Source organism: Rhinolophus sinicus, linkage group LG04, assembly GCF_036562045.2.
Source record: "Rhinolophus sinicus isolate RSC01 linkage group LG04, ASM3656204v1, whole genome shotgun sequence".
NCBI classification, from domain to species: domain Eukaryota; kingdom Metazoa; phylum Chordata; class Mammalia; order Chiroptera; family Rhinolophidae; genus Rhinolophus; species Rhinolophus sinicus.
Window position 1 is genome coordinate 164,413,730 of NC_133754.1, and position 25,031 is coordinate 164,438,760.

The window sequence follows — 25,031 nt, forward strand, 5'->3', positions numbered from 1 at the left end:
CACCACCCAGAGTCAGTTCTCCTTCCATCACCATATATTTGACCCTCTTTCTCCTCTCCTACCATCCCCTCTTCCCCCCTTACCCTCTGGAAACCACTTAGCTATTGTCTGTGTCTATGAGTTTTCATTTCTTTGTCATGTTCATTTGTTGCTTTCAGGTTCATATCCAACATATCAGTGAAATCATATGGTTCTCAACTTTATCTGTCTGACTTATTTCGCTTAGCATAGTAATCTCAAGATCCATCCATGTTGTCTCAAATGGCACTATTTCTTCTTTTCTTATGGCAGAGTAGTATTCCATTGTGTATATACACCATATCTCCTTTATCCAATCATCTGTCGAAAGACAATTTTGTTGTTTCCATGCCTTGGCCACCGTAAATAAAGCTGCAATGAACATCGGAGCACATACATCTTTACAGATAAAAGTTTTCAGATTTTTTGGGTAGATACCCAGGAGAGGGATTGCTGGGTCATATGGTAATTCTATTCTTAATTTTTTGAGAAACCTCCACACTGCCTTCCACAGCAGCTGCACCAGTCTGCGTTCCTACCAACAATGTATGAGGGTTCCTTTTTCTCCACGGCCTCTCCAACACTTATTATTTGTCATGTTGATGATAGCCATCCTAACCTGTGTGAGGTAATATCTCATTGTGGTTTTTATTTGCACTTCTCTCATGATTAGTGATGTTGAGGATCTTTTCATATGTCTATTGGCTATTTGTATGACCTCTTTGAAGAAATGTCTATTCAGGTCAGTTCTTTCATTCTCTAATGAGTTGAAACTCTGCAATAAATCTATTATAGGACAAAATATAATATAATAGACTTATTGAAGAGTTTCAACTCATTAGAGAAGAAAAGAACTTATTTCCCCACTCACTCTTTCTGAGCCTATAAGGACATTTCAGGCAGACTTGAAATGTTTCTGAGTTTTTTTGTTTGTTTTTGTTTTTTTGTTTGTTTGGTTTTTGTTTTTGCATAAAATACTTTCCTCCCTCCCACCCTCTTCTAGACTAGCTCCTCTGCTAGTCTGCAGCCTGGAGAGCCCAGCAGGCCTCCACTCATCAAAAGAGTAGCCAGACTTTCTTTGCAGGTACTGCAAACATTAAGAAGCTCCTTTGCAGCACCCCCTCCCTTGGCTTGGACTGAGAAAAACAACTTTCCCATTCTTCCACAAAGACTGCAGTGAAACACCTCCTACCATTTATTAAACACTCTCTTGATTATTTCTTCTTCTAGCCTGAATTTCTCTTTATATAGACATGGGCAAGGAGGGTGAGATTTATATTAACATAGTGATTTTTAGGGGAAGATATCTACGTCTCATAATTATTTGCTTAGCGTGAAAGAGGTGCTCAGTGATAACTTTTAGTCCTCAAGTAGGAGTCTTAGCTTTAATTCTGAAATTCTAGGTCACTATGAAGCTGATGCTATGCTCAATGCATTCTGCAAATTATTGACATTTTAACTGACACTAGGACCTGGTTTTATCTATCTCTTTATTACAAGCTAAGGTAACTAAGGCCTACAAAGAAAGTCTATCCAATATCATTAAGGCAGTTGTGGAATTGCAGATTTTGTACTCTTACCTCTTTCTTCCAAAGCTATGTGTGACTGTTTTATACTACATTTCTGCACAGTACACCAGAAACACTCATTTTAGATATCACCAGGGATGAGATTCTATATAGAATTCATTGTGCTTATGAGATCTGGATCAGGACACATTGGAAGCTGAGTGTATAACAAACTACATTTGTCAGTAATTCTCACTGAGCAGAATTAGGGAAGGGGAAAAATAAAAATATCTCCCCTACCAATGGTGCCCCCAAAAGGTTCCCACTAATTTATCTGTGAGTCCATCTTTGTGTCTGTTTCACAAAGACCTATATTTTCTGAATAGGAAATATTTACTGAATAGGTTTTCGGTTCAGCAGATATTTCACAGCAGCTTTTACATCCTTATTTCTCAAGCTATAGATGATAGGATTTAGCATGGGGGTCACTACCCCATAAAACAGGGAAATGAGCTTGTCTAAAGTTTGCCACTTGTCTTCCCCAGGCAGTTCTTGAGACTTGGGTTTGGCATACACAAAGAAGATGGTACCATAAAATATGGTCACCACAGTCAGATGTGCTGAGCAAGTGGAAAAGGCCTTGCGTCTCCCTGTGGCTGAGTTCATTCTCAAGATGGTGTAGAGGATGAACATGTAGGAGAAAAAAATGACCAGCAATGGGAGAACCAGGAACGCCATATTTGATATCCCCATGGTGATAATATTGAGGGATATATCAGCACAAGCTAGCTTAAGGACAGCTAATATTTCACATGTGAAGTTATTGATAATATTATTACCACAGAAAGGCAATTGCATGGCAAGAGATGTTTGCACAATCGAGTTGATCCCACCAGAGAGCCATGACACACAAGCCATCAGTTCATACACCATCTTGTTCATGATGATGGGGTATCTCAGAGGGTTACAGATAGCCAAATAGCGATCAAAAGCCATCATGCCAAGGAGCAAACACTCTGTTGACCCCATTGCAAACCCAAAGAGCATCTGCACTGCACATCCAGAGAAGGAAATGTTCCTTTTCTTTGAAATTAAGCTTACCATTGTTGAGGGAACAGAGGAGGATGTATAGCAGATATCCAGAAAAGACAGGTTGCCCAGGAAGAAGTACATGGGGGTGTGAAGATGGGAATCAAAGATGCTTGCTATGATCAGAACACCATTGCCAATCAGAATCACTAGATACATAACTAGAATTAGAACAAAGTAAATGATCTCAATCTTTGGGTATCCAGAGAGACCCAGAAGAAGAAATTCTGACACAAGTGTCTGGTTAATTTTATCCATGTCATCTGCTTTCAGGATGTCAAAGGAAGATCTAACATAAAATACATTCACTTCTAAAAATCAAATGTTAAAAATTACCTGAACAATGCATTTTTTATAATATAAAGACTATTTGCTTGAAGCTCTGACATTCAGTTATCTTCAAGAATGTGTATAACTAGAATACAATGAAATTGGGAAAGATGGAAGTACCAATGACCATTGCTAATATGTGAAGATCTACCTATGATCAGACATACAGAAATAACCTTTCCTGAGTTTAGGTTTCTAAACTCCTGATTAATTACCAACTATAAGACTGATTTCTTCCTCTGCCCCAGAAAGCAAGCAGCACAGGACAAAATACTAATCAACAATGACTGGAAATTTGATTTGGCAATTAATGATGGTCAAAATTTCACAGCAACTTTGATTTTTTTGGTGCATATTTCTTTCTATGCCTGCATACTTTATATTTGTCAGTTTACTTGTGTATTTTATACACATTTAATGATAATAAATTGAATGACATAAACTGAAATTTAACACCTGTTTAGACACGGTTAGCTGTTGACTCATATTCCATCCCTCTTAGTATCTTTTGTGACTGTTTCTATGATAGACCGTTGCAGATATCAGCTCCATATGAATGTTACAGATCGTCTTCAGAGAACATTAAGTAGTCTCTTCACTTATTTTATTCTGTAGCTTCAGCAGATATCTGGATAATTTACTCATGTAAGTCAACTTAAGAAAATAAGGTTTAAATATTTTATATAAATTGTATATTTGTGTGTATATGCACTACTTTAAGCTTTACAAAACAATCTTTCTTTAGTCCCCATTTTTTTTAAAAAAAGTGAAACTTGCAAATATTAAAGCAGAGCTCGAAGCTCAGATCAGATCCAAATCACAGTTTCATTAATTTTCATATACATATGAATCATCTGGGTATCCTGAAAAAGTTCAGATTCTATTTTCATGTTCAGGGCTGCTCCTGAGATTCTGCATTTCTCATAAGTGCCAGGTGATACTTATGCAACAGGTCTTGAAAGCACTTGCGTAACAAGGCTTTCAACTACACTGAATTGGCAGATTATCCAGATTCTTCTGATCCAAATAGATTTTCTTTTGCCTTATTATGGATTGACACGCCAGGCTAGAAGATGACAAGAACATAATTTTTGTGTTTCACCGAAAGTTCCACATTCACATCATGTTGTCAAATCTTCTTAATAAAAAAAAAATTACTAAAAGACATTTTTTAAAAGTAGGCTAAACTTGTGCCAGACTATTACAATAGTTTCAGAATATGACTGACAGCCTACCTTGAATCCAGTAACGTTCTACGCTTAATAAGGATAAATAAAAGAATAATATAAAGTGCCTACCATTGCAAAGCTCACAATTCAGTTAGGATATAGGAAAAATACACGGGAAAATGTACTATAAATATAACTATAACATGTAACTAAAACCATTGAAAGTGAAACCTCAGATTGAAGGGTCGGGGGGATTACTGTACTCATCGGAATACATATGACATGGGTTTAGCGTGGTAGAAAACTACCTCAGACTAAAATGAGTCTTTGGTTTGAGATTCTGTGCTTCTAAGTGGAGGTGCAGTCTTCTCATTTTTAAAATAGTGATAAAAATACCTGCTTTACTTTTCTTGCTGGGATATTATATGGAAATAATGACGTACCATAGGAAATTGCTTCAAGGATTAACATACATTATATAAGTAAAATGAAATAATAACAGTTCAGAGCTATATTTTGGTGATAATAAATTAGTACCTGGATTGCATCAGGTTATTCACATTACAAATTCATATTAAATAATAGCTTTAACTATATATTGAAAAGATACATTTTGATGGTATTGAAGATTTACCTTTCTACTGATAAGTTATTTCGACTTCCTAGAAGAACCAGTTACTTTTTTCTCAGTATTTATGTCAGCATTCTGAATGAAGGTCAGGTTCAGCAAACAATGCCATATTCCACAGATGTGGAAGAGTAAATATTTGTTATGCAGCAGTTGTTGTAATTGTTCCCCAATTCCCATAGCAATTTAAAGTTGGAATGAGAGATCCATGCAATGGAGAAACTTCTTGGTATATCAGGGACAGTGTCCCACAGACCCAATTAAGAGTGGTGTTGGAAATAAACCGAAGCTGAACTAAAGCTCAAAAATGAAATGACATTCTCCTACATGTGTAACTTTTGGAGACAGAAACAAATGCTTACAAAATTAATGTTATAAAATGTGAGAGCTTTTTAGTTCAAAATATGTTTATCAAAGTAAATTCAAAGAAAGAAATTATAAATTCAAATGATACCAAAATGAAATGTGAGAACTAAAAAATGATCTACATATTATAAATTACACAAACAGATATTTGCTATGAATTAAATGCATTGTATTTAACTTTTTTGCTTACTTTATATTCATTCTTTTAAGTTAATTCATTAAGTAAGTTAATTTTGTGCAGAAAGTCATCACCAACCTTTTTTTGTAATGAAAAATACAGATGGCAATAAAATAGATAAATTTATGGAACAAAAGTAAATCTATAAGTTTAAGGTCACAAAGTTTTTTTGTTTTTTTAACTCCAGAATGGATAGTTTGGGGCATGATTTTAGGTAGATAACATGCTAATGAATTAAAATGTTTTAGGAAAATCTATTAAGCTACATTGTTGATATTAACACTAAGGTTTGGTAAAGTTATCCTTCAGAAATGAAGAAATAAAGGTTTTCCCCAAAAAACAAAAGCTAAGGGAGTTCATCACTAATTGACCTGCCTTACAAGAAATTCTGAAAGGAGTTATTTAAGCTGAAATGGAAGGAGGCTGATTGATAACATGAAAGCATAAAAAAATACAACACACCAGTAAAAGTAAATATTTAGTCATTCATAAAACTCTAATTGTGTAATACTATGGTGTGTTAACTGTTTAACTATAGTATAAAGATTAAAGGAAAAGAGTATTAAAAATAACTATAGCTACTATAATTTGTTAACAAATACAGAATATAAATAGAGGTAAATTGGTACATTAAAAACATAAAAGGGAAGGAGTAAAAGGGTAGAGATTTTGTATACTATCAAAGTTCAATTGATATCAGCATAAAACAGACTGATATATATATATATATATATATATATATATATATATATATATTATGTAAGCCATATGGTACCATAAAGCAAAAGCCTATAGGAGATTCACAAAAAATAAAGAGAATGAAATCAGAGCATACCATCATGTAAAATCACCAATACACACAGGTAGGCAGCAAAGAAAAAAAAAAAAGGAACAGTGGAATTCCAAAAGAGCTATGATGCAATTAATAAGATTAGTAAGTCTTTACATATCAATAATTACTCTAAATGTGAATGGATTGAATTCTCCAATTAGAAGGCACATAATGCCTAGATGGATTTTTAAAAAATTATATGCTGCCTACAAGAGACTCACTTTAGCTTTAAAAACACATATACGATGAAAGTTAAGGGATGGAGAAATATATTCCATGAAAATGTAAGGTAGCTATACTTACATCAGACAAAATAGACCTTAATGCAAAAAGTGTCATGGGAGACAAAGAAGATCATTATATAATGATAAAGTAGTTAACTTATCAAAAAATATAACAATTGTATGCAGCCAACATCAGACCACCTAATAATATATTGTGTAAATACTAACAGATCTGAAGAGAGAAATAGATAATAAAACAATAATAGTACAAGACCTCAATACCCCACTTTCACCAATAGATAAATCACCCAGACAGAAAATCAACAAGAAAACATTTTACTTGAATCAAACTTTCAACCAAATGGATTGACATATTAGAACATTACACGTTCTTCTCAAGTGCATACAGAACATTCTCCTGGTTACAGCATACAATAGAGCACTTCAGAGAACTGAAGTCATACCAAGTATCTTTTCTGACCACAGTTGTATAAAACTACAAACCAGCAACAAGAGGAAAATTGGATGATTTACAAAGATGAGGAAACTAAACAACACACTCATGAATAACCAAAGAGTCAATGAAAAAAAATCAAAAGAGAAATAAAAAATATATCTTGAAACAAATAAAAATGGAAACACAGTGTAACCAAATCTATGTGATGCTAAAAAAAAAGAAACAGTTTTTAGAGGTAAGTTTACAGTAATAAATGCATATATTAAGAAAAAAAAAAAGAAAGATCTCCAATAACCTAACTTTATATCTCAAGGATCTAAAAAGAACAAACTAAGCCCAAAGTTAGCAGTTGGAAGGAAATAACAAAAATCAAAGTGGAAATCAATACAATAGAGACCAGAATAACAATAGAAAAGATAAACAAAATTATAAAACTCCTATAAGAAAACACAGGAAAAACGTCCCTTGACATGGACTTAGCAACAATTTTTTAGATATAACACCAAAAGCACAAGCAATAGAAGCAAAATGAACAGGTGGTATTACATCAAGCTAAAAACTTCTGCATAGCATAAGAAATACTGAAACATTATTCAGCCATAAGAAAGAAGAAAATCCTGCCATTTGGGACAACATGGATAGACGCCTTGAGGGCATTGTGATAAGTGAGATATGTCAGAGAGAGAAGAACAAATGCTGTGTATCACTTACATGTGGAATCTAAAAGGTCCAAACTCATAGAAACAGAGTAGAGTGGTGACTACCAGGAGCTGTGGGGGAACTGGGGAGTTGTTGATCAAAGGGTACACACTTGCAGTTAGAAGATGAGTCAGTTCTGGGGATCTAATGCACAGCATTGGCATCATAGTTAACAACACTATACAATATATTTGAAGGTTTTTATGAGACCTGATCTTAAATATTCTCACCACAAAAATAGATGATAATTCTGTGACGTGATGGAGGCATTAGCTAATGCTAGGATGGTATGTATTCATCTTGTAATATACAATTTGATCAAGTTAATATAATGTTATATGTCAATTATATGTCAGTAAAAAACATTCAGAATAGCACATAAAACACACAGATTCCAAATTTTTTTAGTTGAAGGAACAGAGACAGAGGTTAGGGAAAGAGGGCTCCAGTTCCACCTCCTTTCAGAATCCTTTATTTGTTCTGTGGTCCTTCAGTGAATAGTACCACTGGAGGCAAAAACTATAAATATTAAAGCAATATATAATTTCATAGTATACAAAATACAGAGAACATTTGAGAAACTAAATGTATACGATAAAATTGTCCATGTGCTCACAAGTATATATTCTGAGTGCCCACCACACTCAAGGCACATCTTGAGATGATAATTGTGATACACTAAAGTAAAATAGAAAGTTTTCTGACGTTAATTTTCAGGCCCTTTAGGGAAACTGGTTGCATATACACAGTATCACAGGCAATGAGTAATGTATTTTTGTTCCTCGGTTACTCAATCTTTAAAATGAAGATAATAATAGTACATATCTCATATGATTATAGTAAGTTTAAATCAAATACATGTAAAGCACATGAAGAAATGCCTCGTTTTCCCTAATTAATTGGTATTGTCTATTGTTATCTAGCATTAAATGTCAGATACCTGAACAACATCATTTAGAGTGAACTAAAGAAGAAATACGCAGAAGGTGAATGAGAAATTACTAATTTGAAAAAGTGAGCTTGTTTAAAAAATCTTTAACAGAAAAACATTGAGAAAGGAGGATTCCCTTCTGGGATAAAAGTTGAGTTTGAATGCAGACCTTTATTACTAACGTCACAGAAATTGTGTTTGATAAAAGGTTCCATTCTGTTCCACATGCTTCAACCTTCATTTGGATGTAGAGGGGAAATGATGCTCAGCTTTAATTTTTTGTTGACATTTAATTGTCAGTTTACGTTGTTTACATTCATCTAACGTAACTTCCCTGCACTCATTGCTGAGTAGGAATGCAGTAACCCTGAAAGCTCATTTCAAGTTCCTACTGGTGAGTGATGGGGCAGTGCTGCAAGTAGACTGCAGTAGCTGGAATCATAAAGCTGGATTTGAGATCTTTGTCACCCTCTCCTATACTGGCGGGACAACCTTCAGCAAAACATGTCACCTTTCAGAGTCTCAGGCTCTACATCCGTAGAATAGGAAATTAGTACTAACTCCTAGTAGTAACTGGAGAACATTAGATATTTGAAAATGCTATGCAAATGAGGGCAATTTATGCTATTTGTCATGGGAAGTTTTCACATAATTTCAGAAAAGAAAAAAACAATAATTATTAAAGACTTTTTCTGTTTATTTGAGTCTTAAAATCCTCAGATATTGTGGTAATGTAAATGGTGATATACGTTTCTTATCTGAGTTACATTATAACAAGAATATACCAATTATATGATATAATTGGATCTAACTACATTCTCCCTGGAGTTTTGGGAAAATTTTAATCCCCCATGTTTACAGTCCTAACTTTAGTTTGTTGCAAATATTGGACCCCTCCCTGGCTTGCCCCAGAAAGAATTTAAATTGTCTTGTTATGCTAATGGCTGGTCTTCTGGAGAATGTTTCTCAAGCTCAAAATGTAGAGAAATACTTATAACCACAAAGGCCCCAAGAATCTATGGGTCTTCCTACTTTTTGTTTTCTTGAGACTGAACTAGAAACTCTGGGCCTGAGAGCCAGAATATTTACAGAATCATCTATCAGTTTTACCTGAGGAATGAAGTACTGGTAAGTCAAAATTTGAAGAAAAAAATTACAGCACCCTGCCTGCTATCTAAATCTCACTAATATTCCCTCACTTTATACTGCAAATTATTATGTAAAATAGAGAGCATTTCTTGAAGCTGCAGAGCAAAGCAGCTGTTGAGGAAGAAGACTGGTCTCAAATCAGGGACAGGAAACCATTCCTCAGGCTCAGAGACACATAAATGACATCATATTCTGTCTTCCTCTCTTGTAAATATTGTTTTCTCACATTATGGGTAAGATATCAATTTTATATGCTCTGGGTATATCTAATTTTCTACCCGGTCAAGTTTTCTTCATTTAGTGTCATAAAACTTTGCATTATATTTGACAATATTGCTGGATGATTTTCACAACAAAGCTCTTAGGTAGGAATTGGTGTCATTTAAAGAAGAAAAAAAAAGGGATCCCAAATCTTTGAGTTTCAAAGCTAGGTACTCTAAAATAAAATTTAGTGCTCGTTTGCCACACATGCTTCTTCAAAATCATTTACAGTTGACCCTTTCTTCGCCATTATAAAAATTTATTTTTAAAGTCTTATATCCATGTAAACAAGGTTTACATACATATCTATATATGTATAATATAAATTACCCTATCACCATTCATGGAATACAGGAACAAGAAATAAATCAACATTCTCAAATTAGCTAATCATCTGTCAAAATACAAAGTTATTACAATATTATTGACTACATTTCCTATGCTGTATATTACATGACATATGGTAACTAGACTTATCACGGTGATCACTTCATAGTGCATACAAATATTGAATCACGATGATGTACACCTGAAACCAATAGGTTATTCTAATCAAGCATACATCAATTTTTAAAAGTTTAAAATAAATAAACAAATAAATAAATTAGCTAATCTCATTAGGGAACTAGAAAAAAGAATGGACAGAATCCTAACTGAGAGCTGCTCCATCATTAGAGAAATGTAATTCGAGTGGTCATAGCTATCTTTGTTTTTCATTTCATGATGCAAAATATATGGATTGCGTTCCTCCAATATATCATTTGGTATTTCATTAAGGACAGGCTATTTAAAAATACAGAGCTCTAATCATGTCCTTGTAAAGAAAAAGCAGAGAACTTGATCTTTGTAAGTTACAAGACAGTTGACTCCTGTACAGCTCTTGGTTTGTATTTTTCTCTCTCCCCTTTACCCCCAGCAGACAGAAAAAGAATATTAGGTTCCTCAATTTGGTGCTCTTAGAGACACCATTGCAAAACAGTGTTATCTCATATCTTCAGTAGCCAAGCAATTTGAATACTATTAGTGGACCTATAATCTGCTGAAAAATTAATTTTCTCTCCCAAATGTGTGGAACTGCAATGTAATTATTTGACCATCTTCAGCAGTTGCTATGACCACCGTATTTTTAAAAAGATTTTAAAGATCTTAAAAATACAAAGGAGATACCCTATCACCTTTACGGTTATATTCAAAATAATTGTTGAGTTCAAAATAATTAAGACAAAACATACGATTCCTATATCTAGCTCTGCAAATATGAACCAACATAAACCACCTCTTCCATTAACTCTTTCTCGAAGCTACTTGCGCCAGGTTTGCTGTAATCAGTACTTCTTTATCCTACTGATCCTGAGTTCCAGAGTGAGCTTTCACTCTGGAGAGTAAATTGTCTGGAATTTATCTCAGCCCCCTTATTTCTGTCTTGTTTTGATTGCTTCTGACCTGGATTAAACTTGGCTAACAGAAATGTTCCAGAAAAAAAAATCTGTACATCTATTCCATTGATTCCGACATTGTGCTACACTCTTTAACTGGTAGCAGAAATTCAGCTCAGTGGATCAAATCTGTGATTGTCATATTCTCGATGTGTCTGTCATTCTGCTTGTATCCCAAGTTTACTTAATTTAGCCTCTCTCCAACTGCCACTAAAACCAACAAGATTAATACAGCACACATTTCCCTGTCTCAGATAACAGTGTTTTGGAAAGAGTGACAGCTTTAAAGCCAGTCAACCCTTGCTTCCTACACACAATTCATCAGGCACAGTGCAGGAGTGGTTCATTTACCTTCTCTCAACATTGCTTTCCTTGTCTCTAAAATGAAAAGCAGTAGCTTAAGGCAACTTTTAAGCTTCACAATTATAAAATCATATGAAAGGAAAACATTAAGTTGTTTAACAAACACTAAAATATGTGTATAAAAAATTACCCTTCGCTCTTGAGAAAAAGAGATTTTATGATGACTTCATTTGCTCACCACCCTCCCCTCACAACCAAGCCTAGTAATATTGCCTAGCACACACTAGGCTGTTGCTACATATGTGTTGAATGAACTGATGAACAAGCATTTAGAGGTTACATTTTGCTTGCAAGTGCTTTTACTGTGTTATATCATGGGATTCTCTCATTAAATCTATGAAGAAGTTATAGGTAACTTTGTAGGCAAGGAAATATGGACTCTGAAAAGTAGTGCAGCCCTCATTTACCTAGCATGTGAAAGATCCAGCACTTGGAGCTGGGTTTCCTAAGAATGTAATGTCGGGTCTCATACACTTTTAATTGCAACTAGTTATGACACAATTAAGAATTAAATGTGTTTTAAGTTCCTACTCTATACCATAAACCTAGCGTATGTGATAAAAGTTAAAACCAGACCAATATATAGTTGAGCACACAGTTGCTGAAAGAAGCTAGAAAATTAACATAATGTCACAGAGCTTACTGAGATGTGGCCAAGATTTTTTTCAGGTTATCTACATTAGATTACTATTGTTTATGATGTTCATCCAACATACCCTGGGGCATCGAGAGGAAAACTAAAGACAAAACAAATGTATCGTTTTTCACCCACTGAGCAATACTTTAATAAACTCACTACTTCTAGAAGAGCAGTTTTCTAACGGGTGGGGGTGGTGAAAGCTCTCCCCAAAAAAGCATAAATAGCAGAAGGGTTAGGCAAGTATGACCCTCAGGGCATCAATCCTTTCACTTATTAACTGGGATGTTTTTCTTTTTCTCTGGGTATCTGTTGAAGTGCCCTTGATACTCAAATGAAAAAGAAAACCTGGAAAACCCAGGCAGCATGAGGTAGCTGTTATTACTTTGGTTAGTTTAATAACTAAAGCAATCAGTTAAGACCTGGCTATGAAGGACCCAACAGAGTTTTGGTCTCACTTCAACTGAAGCTAGATACACTTTAGTTTGCAGACTCTTACAGGACTGAGCTGGGGACCCTGACGAAAAGGGAGAACTGTGTTTTTGCCAGGGGAAATAAAACTTTTTTACACCAATTTGACTTAAAATGAACTATTATGTGTCTAATTCCCAAAGAAGATGAATTTTGAATCAGGTTCTCTACAAGGTACAGGAGGAACAATGTTGTGCTGAAAAACAATGAATATATACCTATCGAGCACAGGTCAGGGTTCAATGTTGGTGAAGAAAAGTACATGATCTGAACAATGCCTCTACATTAAACTTTTTTCTGTGTTTTGCTCTGGCCAAAATTCCAAATGTTCTCTGTTGCCTGAAGAATATATTCCAATCCTTAATGTTATATTTAATATACCTCACAAACTGGCAAATCTTTTCGTTTTTGGTTCTTTTTCTGACTATTACACACCTCTATATTGTTTTCTTGCCTTTCAGAAGTGTCACTGATGCATTTTGGCCTCATCCTAGTACCTAAGACTATTCTCCCTCGCTCATCAAGGCCAAATTCAATTGACAAGATATGAAATCTTGTCCTAACCTTCTCTCAGATGATCTCCCCTTCCTTGAAGTTTGTCCGTACTTACTCTCCGGGTTGGAATAAAACACTTGTAGTAATTCAGAGGCTTCTCCCAAGGGAAGCTGGCTGGCTTCCTACCAACAGATCTCACCACACAGTGATACCATGTTTGGGTTATTTTCATTCATTCATTCATGCATGCATTCATTCATTCATTCATTCAATTTTACCCTTGGTCTACATTCTGTTCCTTAGCCCCACAACTCAGACTGATTTATTAAAACAATAAGAGTCTCGATCTTGTTCACAGGGGTCCATTGACACTAGCTCACAAATGCTACTGAGAAGCAGTGCCATGCTTTACAATGAGAAACAGAGAGGCCAAAGGAGGAACAGCCGCTTAATTCCTCTGCTCGGTCCATTCTGTGCAAGCGACCTGGATGCCGGCTTCTCATCAGAAAGGGAAAACTGGGTCAAATCAAGGGGGTTACTTAAATGAATAGCCTATTAGTGGAGTCAGGCGAATAAGAATGCCACATCCATCCATCTCTACATTACGCATAACCTTTCCAATGGAACCACAGAACTTGAAATCTGTTGGATGAGCATGCCTCTCGTTATCCTGGGAGCTTCCTTCTGTTCTCCATTACTGACCAACCACTTTAGGGCTAATTCTTTTTTTCTTTAACTAGATTTAAATGCTTATTTTAAAAATCATCTGGTCTAAATAAGTTCTAGCCCATTTTTTAAGTGTCTTAATTTTTTTCTCCTTCAATGCATTATGTATTATTTTTATGGTGTTAGAAATCAATTTTCCTTTTTTTCTCACATTTATGGTAGTTCCTTCTATTACACTACATTTCTGATCAGAGCTCCTTCATTTGCATATGTCTTAAGTTACTCTCTCTGATTTTTATGTCCTTATTTTCATTTAAACTTGGGCTTTAGTTAATTATACTCTCCTATGTTTAATTTACATCCCTTTACACATTTACACTTTATTTTCTACAATCCTTAAAAAGTTTCCTATTATTCTCTCACATTCACTGATTCCACTAACATAATTATGTTGTTATTCCAACTCATAATTATGTGTTTTATTTGTCCCTAAAAATGCACATTCCTTTGTAAAATACATATTTTAACTTTACATATATATCTTATTGTGCTATAAATCACAACTTTGCTTACTTTTTTCAACACTTTTCCAGGATTTATTTATGTTACTGTATGAACACCTAGTTCATTGGAGTTTCCTCATTGCTGTTATTTCCTCATTGCTTTGGGCTGAGAGTTTTGTTACGGGATAAGAATTTTATAATATGTCAAATTCCCATGTAAACATATGTCTATATCTGAGATCTCTTTTATTTTCCACCAGACTATTTAAATGTCCCTGAAATATTATCATAATGTTTTTATTATTGTGGATTCATAGTGTCTTTCAAATATGGATGCTACCCTTACTTTTCTTCATAAATCTAGCTATGCAAGTTGTGTACTTTTACTTTTCCACATAAATTTTAGCTTGAGTACTCATATTCCTCAAAATATCCACCTAAAATTTTGAATGTATTTAATTGAATGTATAGACTATTTTTTTTGTGTGGGGGGGAATGGCTGCCTTATATTTTTATCCATTTATTAACATGTTGTACTTCAATTACTCATAGTCTATTATGTTGTTTATTATAATTTTGAAATTATTTCTGTAAAGGTCTTATGCATGCTTTGTTAAAACAAAGATGGTTCATATTTTTCATTTTTGTTATATTTATTTCTATTATGTTCACTAATCATTTATTGCTAATTAAAGAGAACTATTGATTTTTCCATTCATTTTAACATCCAGAAGTCTTACTAATTTTTCTTATCAGACCTTATAAATTTTTCAGTCTCTTTTTATTGCTACTTCTGCCATATTCTTGTTTTATTTTTGAACAGGACTATCAAGACTATGTTAAGTAGTAGCTGTAAGAGTGGGCATCCTTATCTTTTTCAAGATGATAATGAGAAGGAAAATACTGGCTCTATTAATTATTAGTGAATAGTAACTTCCTATAGGCTTTTGATGCATAGTTTCCTTTCAAAATTAGGAAGTTACCTTTTGTGAACTTCAAATACTTTATATGAAAATTATGAATTGACTTCAACCAAATTTATTTCCTACATCTCTTGAAATAATTATTTTTTATTTTCTTTAATCACATCATGATTAACTTGTGATGTTTACCAAATATTTAAGGAAGGATAATAAAAATAATCCATATGCATACAATAACAGTTCTTACTTCTTTGGATTGTTATGAATAAAAGCATTTACAAATGTATCGGGCATAATCTATCTCTATAGCTATATCTATATCATCTATCTACATATATACATACATATATATTAATGTTTCATTTGATAAGAAAATTATTTAAAATGCAGATTATTGATATTACTTCCTACTTACTGCATTGGTGGTTTTCAAACTATGCCCCTTGGAATCCTCAAACCAAATTGAAGGAGGAAGAGTGAGTAAGGTATTAAAGGATAATGCTTTTCCTTCCGTGCAGACCTGTTTAACTTCAACCAGAGAAACTCTCTTTTTTGTTTGTTTCATATATTACACTTCTGTGTAAAATTAATTTGCTAAAAAAAATAATGGTTGCATGTCACTGGTTTAATTAAATGTACACATTTTAATAAAAGCACTGTTATTTACAGTTGATCCCTAAGTGATTGTTCTTGCATGCTGTGAAAATAAACAGGTAGATAGAGCCCATAATACACATTACATGTCTCTATTCATAGTAAAATTGACTTTATAAATATGTTTAATTTATCTCTATTAAACAACAAATTTACTTGAACACATGCTTCCTCATCAAATTGCGGCACACGCTGGACTCATATAAATATGTCCCTTCAATGAGGCGACTGTCCTCAATGAGGCTATATGCATATATGGAATGACTACTTATACCATCAGCACACCTTACTAAACTCTAAAAAGAATTTGTCCTGGTGAGACTTTCTGCCTACCCAAAGCTTAACCACACAGGACTGCGTTAGTGTTTTGAGGGGCCCTAGACACTCTTTATGGGCCCTTCCATCAAATGATATTAAAAGTTATATTTTATATCTGCATTGGTAGAAAGGTAAATTTACTATGTATTGAAACTTAAAAATTCATTGTTCTATGCAGATTTTAAAAGCAATCAAGACATTTTCCTAGTTTCCTAACAGTATGGCAGGCCTACTGTGCTTAGTGGATGAGGCAGCCTTGCAGCTATGGGTCAAGAATTCAAGTACATGTACGATTCTGTCAGGTAATAAAAATGATTGAGATCAACTGAGAATAACATATTATTTGGCAACTAATATTCATCTCCAGTGACAAGCAGATGAGAGAGAAAGGAAAGGGTACTCCAGTAGAATGGCGAACATGCTTCGAATCCAATGGTTCATGTGTAACTGAGCTCAATGATGGAAATGGGCCCAATGTTTTCAAATATTATAATTTATTTGAAGATGAGCTAAAAGTACAGTTGACCTCTCATTTAAATTTTATGTCATATACCTTGCCTTTACAATGTGGACCTTAAATTTAAAACATAGTGCAGGAATCACTGCCAAAACAAGACATCTGTCTGCTGCATCCAGGTGATAGGCCACGGATTTTGTAGTCAATGAATTAAGAGGCAGAAGTAGTAGAAATGACAATAAGCTGTTCTGGGATCCAACCATGCTATAATCAAATGTGTTTTCTCTTAACCCTGAGAAAAATCAGATTGGGAGTCCTGCTCTAGTGGCCTGGGTTTACAGTAAGAAATTTGACCCAGAGTTATATTGTTGCATTCAAAGCCATAACTACAGTCACACTGAATATGATTCTTAAAAGAGGAGCTCTTACAGACATGGTATTAACAAATTTCTGTTCTGTCTTCCACAGAGTGCTGTTGGAGAAAACGTATATGGAACATGGAAAGGACCAATGGATCCATAGTGACAGAATTTGTCCTAGCTGGGCTTTCTGCCCACCCAAAGCTCCAGACAGTTTTCTTTGCGCTAATTTTGTGGGTGTACTTGATGATCCTGCTGGAAAACGGAGTCCTCATCTCAGTAATCATCTATGATTCTCACTTGCACACCCCCATGTATTTCTTCCTCTGTAACCTTTCCTTCCTGGACATTTGCTACACCAGCTCCTCTGTCCCACTAATTCTTGGCGGCTTTCTGACAGTCAGAAAAAGGGTTTCCTTTTCTGGGTGCATGGTGCAAATGTTTCTCTCCTTTGCCATGGGGGTCACAGAATGTGTGCTCCTGGGCATGATGGCACTTGACCGCTACGTGGCCATCTGCTACCCACTGAGATACCCTGCCATCATGAGCAAAGGCGCCTATGTGCCCATGGCCGCTGCATGCTGGGTCTCTGGGCTTGTGGACTCAGCGGTACAGACATCTCTGGCAATGCAATTACCATTCTGTGCTAACAACGTCATTAACCATATTGCCTGTGAAATCCTGGCCATCTTAAAACTGGCTTGTGCTGATATCTCAGTCAATGTGATCAGCATGGCAGGGTCAAATCTGATTGTTCTGGTTATTCCATTGCTGGTCATTTCCATTTCTTACATTTTTATCGTAGCCACTATTCTGAGGATCCCTTCCACTGAAGGAAAACATAAGGCCTTCTCCACCTGCTCAGCCCACCTGACAGTGGTGATTCTATTCTATGGAACCATTTTCTTCATGTATGCAAAGCCCAAGTCCAAAAGCTCTGTTGGTGCAGATAAACAAGACATCTTTGAGGTCCTCATCTCCCTCTTCTATGGAGTGGTGACCCCCATGATCAACCCTCTCATTTATAGTCTGCGCAACAAGGATGTAAAGGCTGCTGTGAAGAACATGCTGGGTAGGAAAACCTTCTCTGATGGACTATAAATACTGAGTTACACCTTGTGACTCAATATTCAAAGCTGCTGCAGACACAAAATTCAAATATAGAAAATTACCGTGTGAAAACAAATTCACCATATCATTCAAAACCATATGGTAGAAATATTTTGGTTGCTAATGCGAATATTATTAGTTTTTGTTCTAATGGCAGAAATAAAACATTCTTGTGGTTTTAAAAAATAATATGATGGAAATGCAAAATGTTGACAGTCATTCTTAAACCTTTAGAAAATTATAAATGCGAAAGGTGTACTAATAAGTACTTTATAATCTCTAATAAGTACATATTAGTTAATTATTCAAAGTGATTATTAATCAGCACATAATATATTATATATTCATTTTCAATTTGTTCATTTATTGGCTATTTGTGTCTACCACTCATATTATAAGCTCTCTGAGATTAGGAACTTATCTATTCCCTATAACATCCCACAGACCTAGAATAAAATGTGACATATAATAGATGTTCAATAAACATTTTTTTAATAAATGAATGAACCACAACACGTATAAAGCTAGAAATGTTTATCTGCCAAATTTGAGGTAACAAAGGTTGTTCAAAAACAACTTGATCCAATGTAATATGATCTAAATAAACTATATTGGCATTTTGTCCCATAACTCCCTTTATAGTTAAAGTACTACACTTTGTTTTTAATGTGATATGTATTATAATGTAGAAGAACAGGTTTTGTTTACAAGCAACCATAACTTCTCTGGATTTGGGATGTAATGAGACTGAGAGCTAAAAGCGTCCCTTAGTAATGCACCTTATGTGTTAACTTAATAAAATAGAGGTGACATGGTAGCAGAGAATTCCCCTTGGACTTTGAGATTGTAATGAAGACTTCTTTCCTACTCTGCATTGAATCACGCAGCTCCTAAAAAGTAGAACTAGACAGAACTGATAATGGACAAAAAACCGCAATAAGAGGTATAGAAGGCAAAAGAGAAAAAGTAAAGTTGTTCAATGAACCAAAAAGCTACAGGGTATCAGGCATTGGGGGACAGGAAAAAGGATGCCTCAAAACTGACATGGTCCCTATTGTTTGAAGAGGGCAGCCCTGTGAGAAAGCCAGCATAAGGAATGGAAACCGCATTGCCATCAAAGGAACTGAGTCCCATCTAGCCCTTTGAGGAGTCTATGAGAGTGGAAACACAGAACACAAATATAAAGTAAAAGACTAACTATTTATAAATTGTAAAAGTAAGTCCATAATATTTTCTTTTCTTGTTAACATGTAATTATTATTTCTTCATAAAACAAAATAAGACAATTCATGCATAGAACTGAACAGTGCCTAAAACATTCTAAACGTCCAATAAACATTGACTGTTTTATCATTATTAGTGTAGAGTGTACTTTAATAGGCCATAAAGCTTAGAGTAGGCAAGATGTTCATCCTTAATTTTATGGAGTAATTTAGATGCTATTGAAGTATTGTCTCTCAGTTTCAAACCCAATTTTCTATGCTCTGCTTTGTGAGTTAGGATTCGTACACTGGAAACCACGTTTCTTCTCTGTCAGCTAGCGTCTGTTAAATTCTTCCAAAAGAGTTGTTAGAGACAGAATGGAAGGCTGGATGAACATAAGGGAGCTCCCTGTTTCCTCTTGTTCCGGTCAACACTATGGTTCTTCGCCATGATAATGGCATCTCCTTAGCTCCTTCCAGTACTGGTTTCAAGTTTTGTTTTGGTTTGTTTGTTTGTTTTTCTCATGTTCTTCATTTCTTCTTCTCTATATCCCAGAACCACCAGAAGCTACCAGTGCTAACTCCTCTGAGGTTTGAATCTGTCTCTCAGGTTTTACTTCTGATAAATGAATAGCCCTGTCAAGTATTTGTCTTGAGGATCTTTTAAAGCAATAAAATATGCAATTCTCTGTCTGAGAAATGCAGTGAATCAGATAGAGGATAAGCAATAGATTTGGTTAGACTCATATTCCTACACAACTGAGTAAGAGAAGTTCATGGGTAAGACATTTGTCTTTCTTCTAAAGTTGCTTTCTTGTGTCTAAAATGTAGTTTATGGAAGTCTATTTAGTGCACGCTAAAATAGTATAATAATACTAATCATATAATCGTATGAAAGGAAAACACTGAGTAGTTAAACTAGCGCCTGAAATATGCATATGTGGGAGGAGGGAAGACTTAGATCTTGAGAGAAAGAAATATAATTCTTTTCTTTCACCAATGCATAGCTAGCACCTACCTAAGTCTGTGCCTGGCACACAGTATGCTCTTTCTATAAATTTTGAATTAATATATAAGTAAATAAATGAATGAAAAACAAAATTCAGAAGAGTACATATAGTTTCCAAAATAACTTATCAAGATCATATTTTTGGATCTTCATGATTACTCTTCAAAGATCTAATATTTCCCTACCTTAGAGAAGAGAAAACCTAGTTCCAGAAATATAGAAATATCTGAAGTCACAGGCAGGATCTGGGAAGTCTCTGATTTGAACAAAACAATTGACAAGCTTAACAACCCAACTATCATGGAACACACATTCTTCAAAAGTTCATATAGAATATGTACAAAAATAGATATTTTATGAGGCTGAAAGCGAGAATCAACAAATTTCCAAGAAATTATATGAAATAGTCCATATTCTTTCAAGTAAATTAAAAGTAATTAATTAAATACTCCATAACCTGAAATAATTAAAACACACTTCTAAATGACTAATGAGCAGCCAGGATATTCAAAATATTTAACAACTTCTATGGCAAGTGCTCTAATAAATCACAGTGAATGCCAGCCATAAACAACCAGTGTGCCCGTAGTAACGTATGCGGCTAAACTCCAGCTTTGCTTTATAGCTCAGAGAAAAAACTGAAAACAAAAAATTAAAACCTCATAAGGCCAGGCGTGAGCTGGCACCCACTGGTACGGCTATACCGGTTGCTTATAGTCAGTATTCATTAGTTGATAGCTGTGACATCGTCTTTGCAAAGCATACTTTCAAGATCAACCCTGCTAAGAAATGAAACATAATTGAATACTATATATTAAAATTTACTGGATATTGGAAAAGTTTGCATTTAGTTTCTTATAGGAAATTTGGCTTCACAAAGTGGGAAGGAAACAAAAGGCAAAGGAAGTCAAGGATAAGGAACAATAGAATTTGAATGCAGAGCCAACACACAGGCATTGGGCTGTATATTCACAGGTTATTTCTTATTAAATCTTCACAATAATCTTGAGAAGTATTATCTCCTTGTTCTCCATTTATAGATGAAGAGACTGACACTCACAGAAATTAAAATCATGCAGGTTCTAAGTGGTAAATTTAGTTTTCAAACCATAGTCTTAACTCTAAACACATGATTTTCTCTACTGCCCTCTAGTCAGAAGGGAAATATCCTGAGGTCCAGTTGCATCTGAATCAGGAAAATTAATTCAAAAGTATTAGAGGGCAAGAAAGTTAAGATATCCTCAGTGAATTTAACCTCAGAATTTCTCCAAAGCTGTCAACTGGATATATAGGTGTATTCATGGAACTAGGATGACTAACATCTCAATAATTATGGGAAAGCCATGGATAAGAGTGAGTAATGCTTAGACTTTGTCTTGAACCCAGTGTTGTATCATCCTCCTGAGAAACTCATTGATATCCACGTACTTACAGTTAGCAGATGATAATCACCCAAAACCAAGTGTTTTAACCAACCAGAAAACTGCTAATTAAACTTAGGGTCATAGGTTTTCAGTGTGATACACTTTAGGGATAACGAATTTTTAGGTTCATGAATTTTCAGTGTAAAAGAGAGGCAGAAGACATGACTAGTTAGGAGACTGGATGTAGAATCAAACTGTTTGGACCTGAGCTCACATCTACCTTACTAATCTATAGCGTATGAAACTAATTCAACTTCTCTGAACCTCAGTTTTCTTATTTATTGAGAGAGTTAAACATAGCAGCTCATTCACCCACACTTTATAGCAGTCCTCTCACTCTACAAAAAGGATCTTAGTTTTGAAAAACTAAGGAGCTGGAGGAATAGGTAGAGGTCCACTATAACCAGGTTTGCTTGTGGTGATAGCGCATCAGCAGGTAGATGGCATCTAGCCATTATGTGATGATCCAAAATTTAAACACTAATGATGGATATTAAATTTGATACTGTGGATGGTATGATTTTTGATGCAGATATTATAGGTAATATCTCTGCAGTAGATGAAGAAGCAGAGCAACCATTACTAATTGCCCTTCACATTTTAGGGAAGAAAAAAGTAGAAACCACTAAAAAGAGAAGCAAGTTGCAAGACATAGAGAGGCATGGCTAGGCATAGTCACCAAGATCACAAAAGGCCTAAAAGGGAATATCCTAACTCAAAGAAAGGAAATCGGAGATAAGGACATTGGCGATTATCAGAGATACTAATGTGGAGAAGAGGGACTAGGACCCAGTTGGTGCAGAAACGGCTCCTGTGGGGCAGGAAGGAGAGTCAACAGTGGTGCCCAAAGCTGTCGTAAGCTCAATGGGCCCTAAACCGAGATAGAAGAGCAATGATTTTACTCTACCCAGATAGGAAATTCTTATGACTATCTCTGGACAACATCCATGAGGTTCCCAGAGAAATGGGAAAAGAAAAGCCCTCTTCCCTGATTCAGATGAATTAAAATGAAGCAACCACTTCAGTGACTAATGTTTTCTGTAGCTCAGGCAAGGGAACACAGTAAACATCACTTGTGTTGCAGATACTTTCCATCCTCATAAAACCCTGAATATATACGTGTTTATACAATAAGGAATGTGAAGTCCAAAAAAGTTGTAAAAACAGCACTGGATCACACAGCTAGGAAGTGGCACAACAAAGATTAGACCACAATTAAACAGACCCCGAAATTCATACACTTTCAATCACCCGATCATATATGTCAATTTTTTGACTGGTAAAAGATCTTCCTGTCCATCTCCTTAGCAAATAGACAAAGAACAATTTTCAGCTGTATTTGGCCCCTGATCATATAAAACACAATGGTTCAAAAGAGGCCAATCGGCCGAGGAAGACATTTCTTTTCTACTTGTTGTCTCATAGCCTCATAATCTCCTCTCACGGGAATATAAAACACTGTCTGATATTTACACCAAAGCAGAGAACTACATCTCAGAGGACATCATTAAAAGTTGACTGACCTACTTCTCTCGGATACCAAGGTACAAATAGGTTACATAGGGATGGGATCCCATGTGCTTGCAACTGTCTAACGTCAAGCTTGTTAAAGTAAGCTTGTAACTTTTTAACAACACTCTTCCCTCTACAAGTTTTCTAGAGGGAACCTTGGGTTGTTCCTAGGAGACAGGTGTACAACACAGAGATTAGACATTTATATAACTTATGAAGTATTCACCCCAATAAGTCTAGTACCCATGCAACCATACATAGTTACTACAATATTATTGACTATATTCCCTATGCTGTACTTTACATCCTGGGACTATTTTTATAGCTGTGGATTTTATCACTGTAATCCCTGAGACTATTTTTATAACTGTGAATTTTTATAACTGTGAATTTTTTACCCATAGACCTAAACCCCCTCCATCTGGAAACCATCAAAATGTGCTCTGTATCTATGAATCTGTTTCTATTATGCTTTTTATTTATTTTCTTTTTTAGATTCCACATGTACGTGAAATCATATGGTATTTGTCTTTCTCTATCTGACTTTTTTCACTTAGCTTAATACCCTCTAGGTCCATCCCTGTTATCACAAATGACAAGATTTGATTCTTTTTATGGCTGAAAAATAGTCCATTGTATATAGGTACTACCTCTTTTTTATCCAATTGTTTATCGATGGACACTTAGGTTGCTTCCATATTTTGGCTATTGTAAATAATGCTGCAATGACCATAGAGGGCATTAAGTATAGAACTATCATCTGACCCAGAATTCCCTCTTCTGGGTATCTACTCAAATAATCTGAAAACATTTATCCGTAAAGATATATTTTCCCCCATGTTCATTGCAGTATTATTCACAATGGTCAAGACATGGAAACAACCAAAGTGTCCTTCGATAGATGATTGGATAAAGAAGATGTGGTATATATACAATGGAATACTATGCTGCCATGAGAAACGATGAAATAATGCCTATGTGGTACATATATACAATGGAATATTACTCAGCCATAAGAAAAAATGAAATACACCACATGTGACAACATGAATGGGTCTTGAGATTATCATGCTAAGTGAAATAAGTCAGACAGAAAAAGTCAAAAACCATATTATTTCAGTCATAAGTGGGATATAAAACTGAAAGCAACAAAGGAATAAGACAAACAAATAAAGAAACAAAAACTCATAGACAAAGACAACAGTTTAGTGGTGACCAGAGGGTATAGGGGCGTAGGGGATAGGAGAAGAGGGTAAAGGAGTCAAATATATGGTGACAGGAGAACTGACTCTGGGTGGTGAGCACTCAATGTGATATATAGATGATGTAATACAGAATTGTATACTTCAACCTATGTAGTTTTGTTGACCATCATCACCCCAATAAATTTGAATTAAAAAATTGAAAATCTAAAACAAAGCAATGTTTTATACCAATAGAATAAAATAAACACCTTCTCTGTTTCTAAAAAAAAAATACAAAAAATATGCAAATGCTTCAGTAGCAGTGTAAAGTGTTATTTTTGGAAAAATCACTTAACATGGAAAAATGAAATCTCTAAGTTCATGTTCTTTCATCTTACATTCCTAACTCTAGAGATTTCCTTAAGTTATTTCTAGTAAAAGGAAAGAAATTTCACCTGATACATAGATA

General features: G+C 34.9%; 2 protein-coding genes across 2 annotated transcripts; one reads left to right on the forward strand and one right to left on the reverse strand.

Annotated features, from left to right (window-relative positions):
* Positions 1-1,919: 1,919 nt before the first annotated feature.
* LOC109448637 (olfactory receptor 13C3) lies at positions 1,920-2,954 on the reverse strand. Its single transcript, XM_019734165.2, has one exon. The coding sequence runs from the start codon at positions 2,871-2,873 to the stop codon at positions 1,920-1,922; it is 954 nt and encodes a 317-aa protein (XP_019589724.2). The 5' UTR covers positions 2,874-2,954.
* Positions 2,955-17,259: 14,305 nt separating this feature from the next.
* On the forward strand, positions 17,260-18,222 carry LOC109448635 (olfactory receptor 13C8). Its single transcript, XM_019734161.2, has one exon. The coding sequence runs from the start codon at positions 17,260-17,262 to the stop codon at positions 18,220-18,222; it is 963 nt and encodes a 320-aa protein (XP_019589720.2).
* The last annotated feature ends 6,809 nt before the right edge of the window (positions 18,223-25,031 follow it).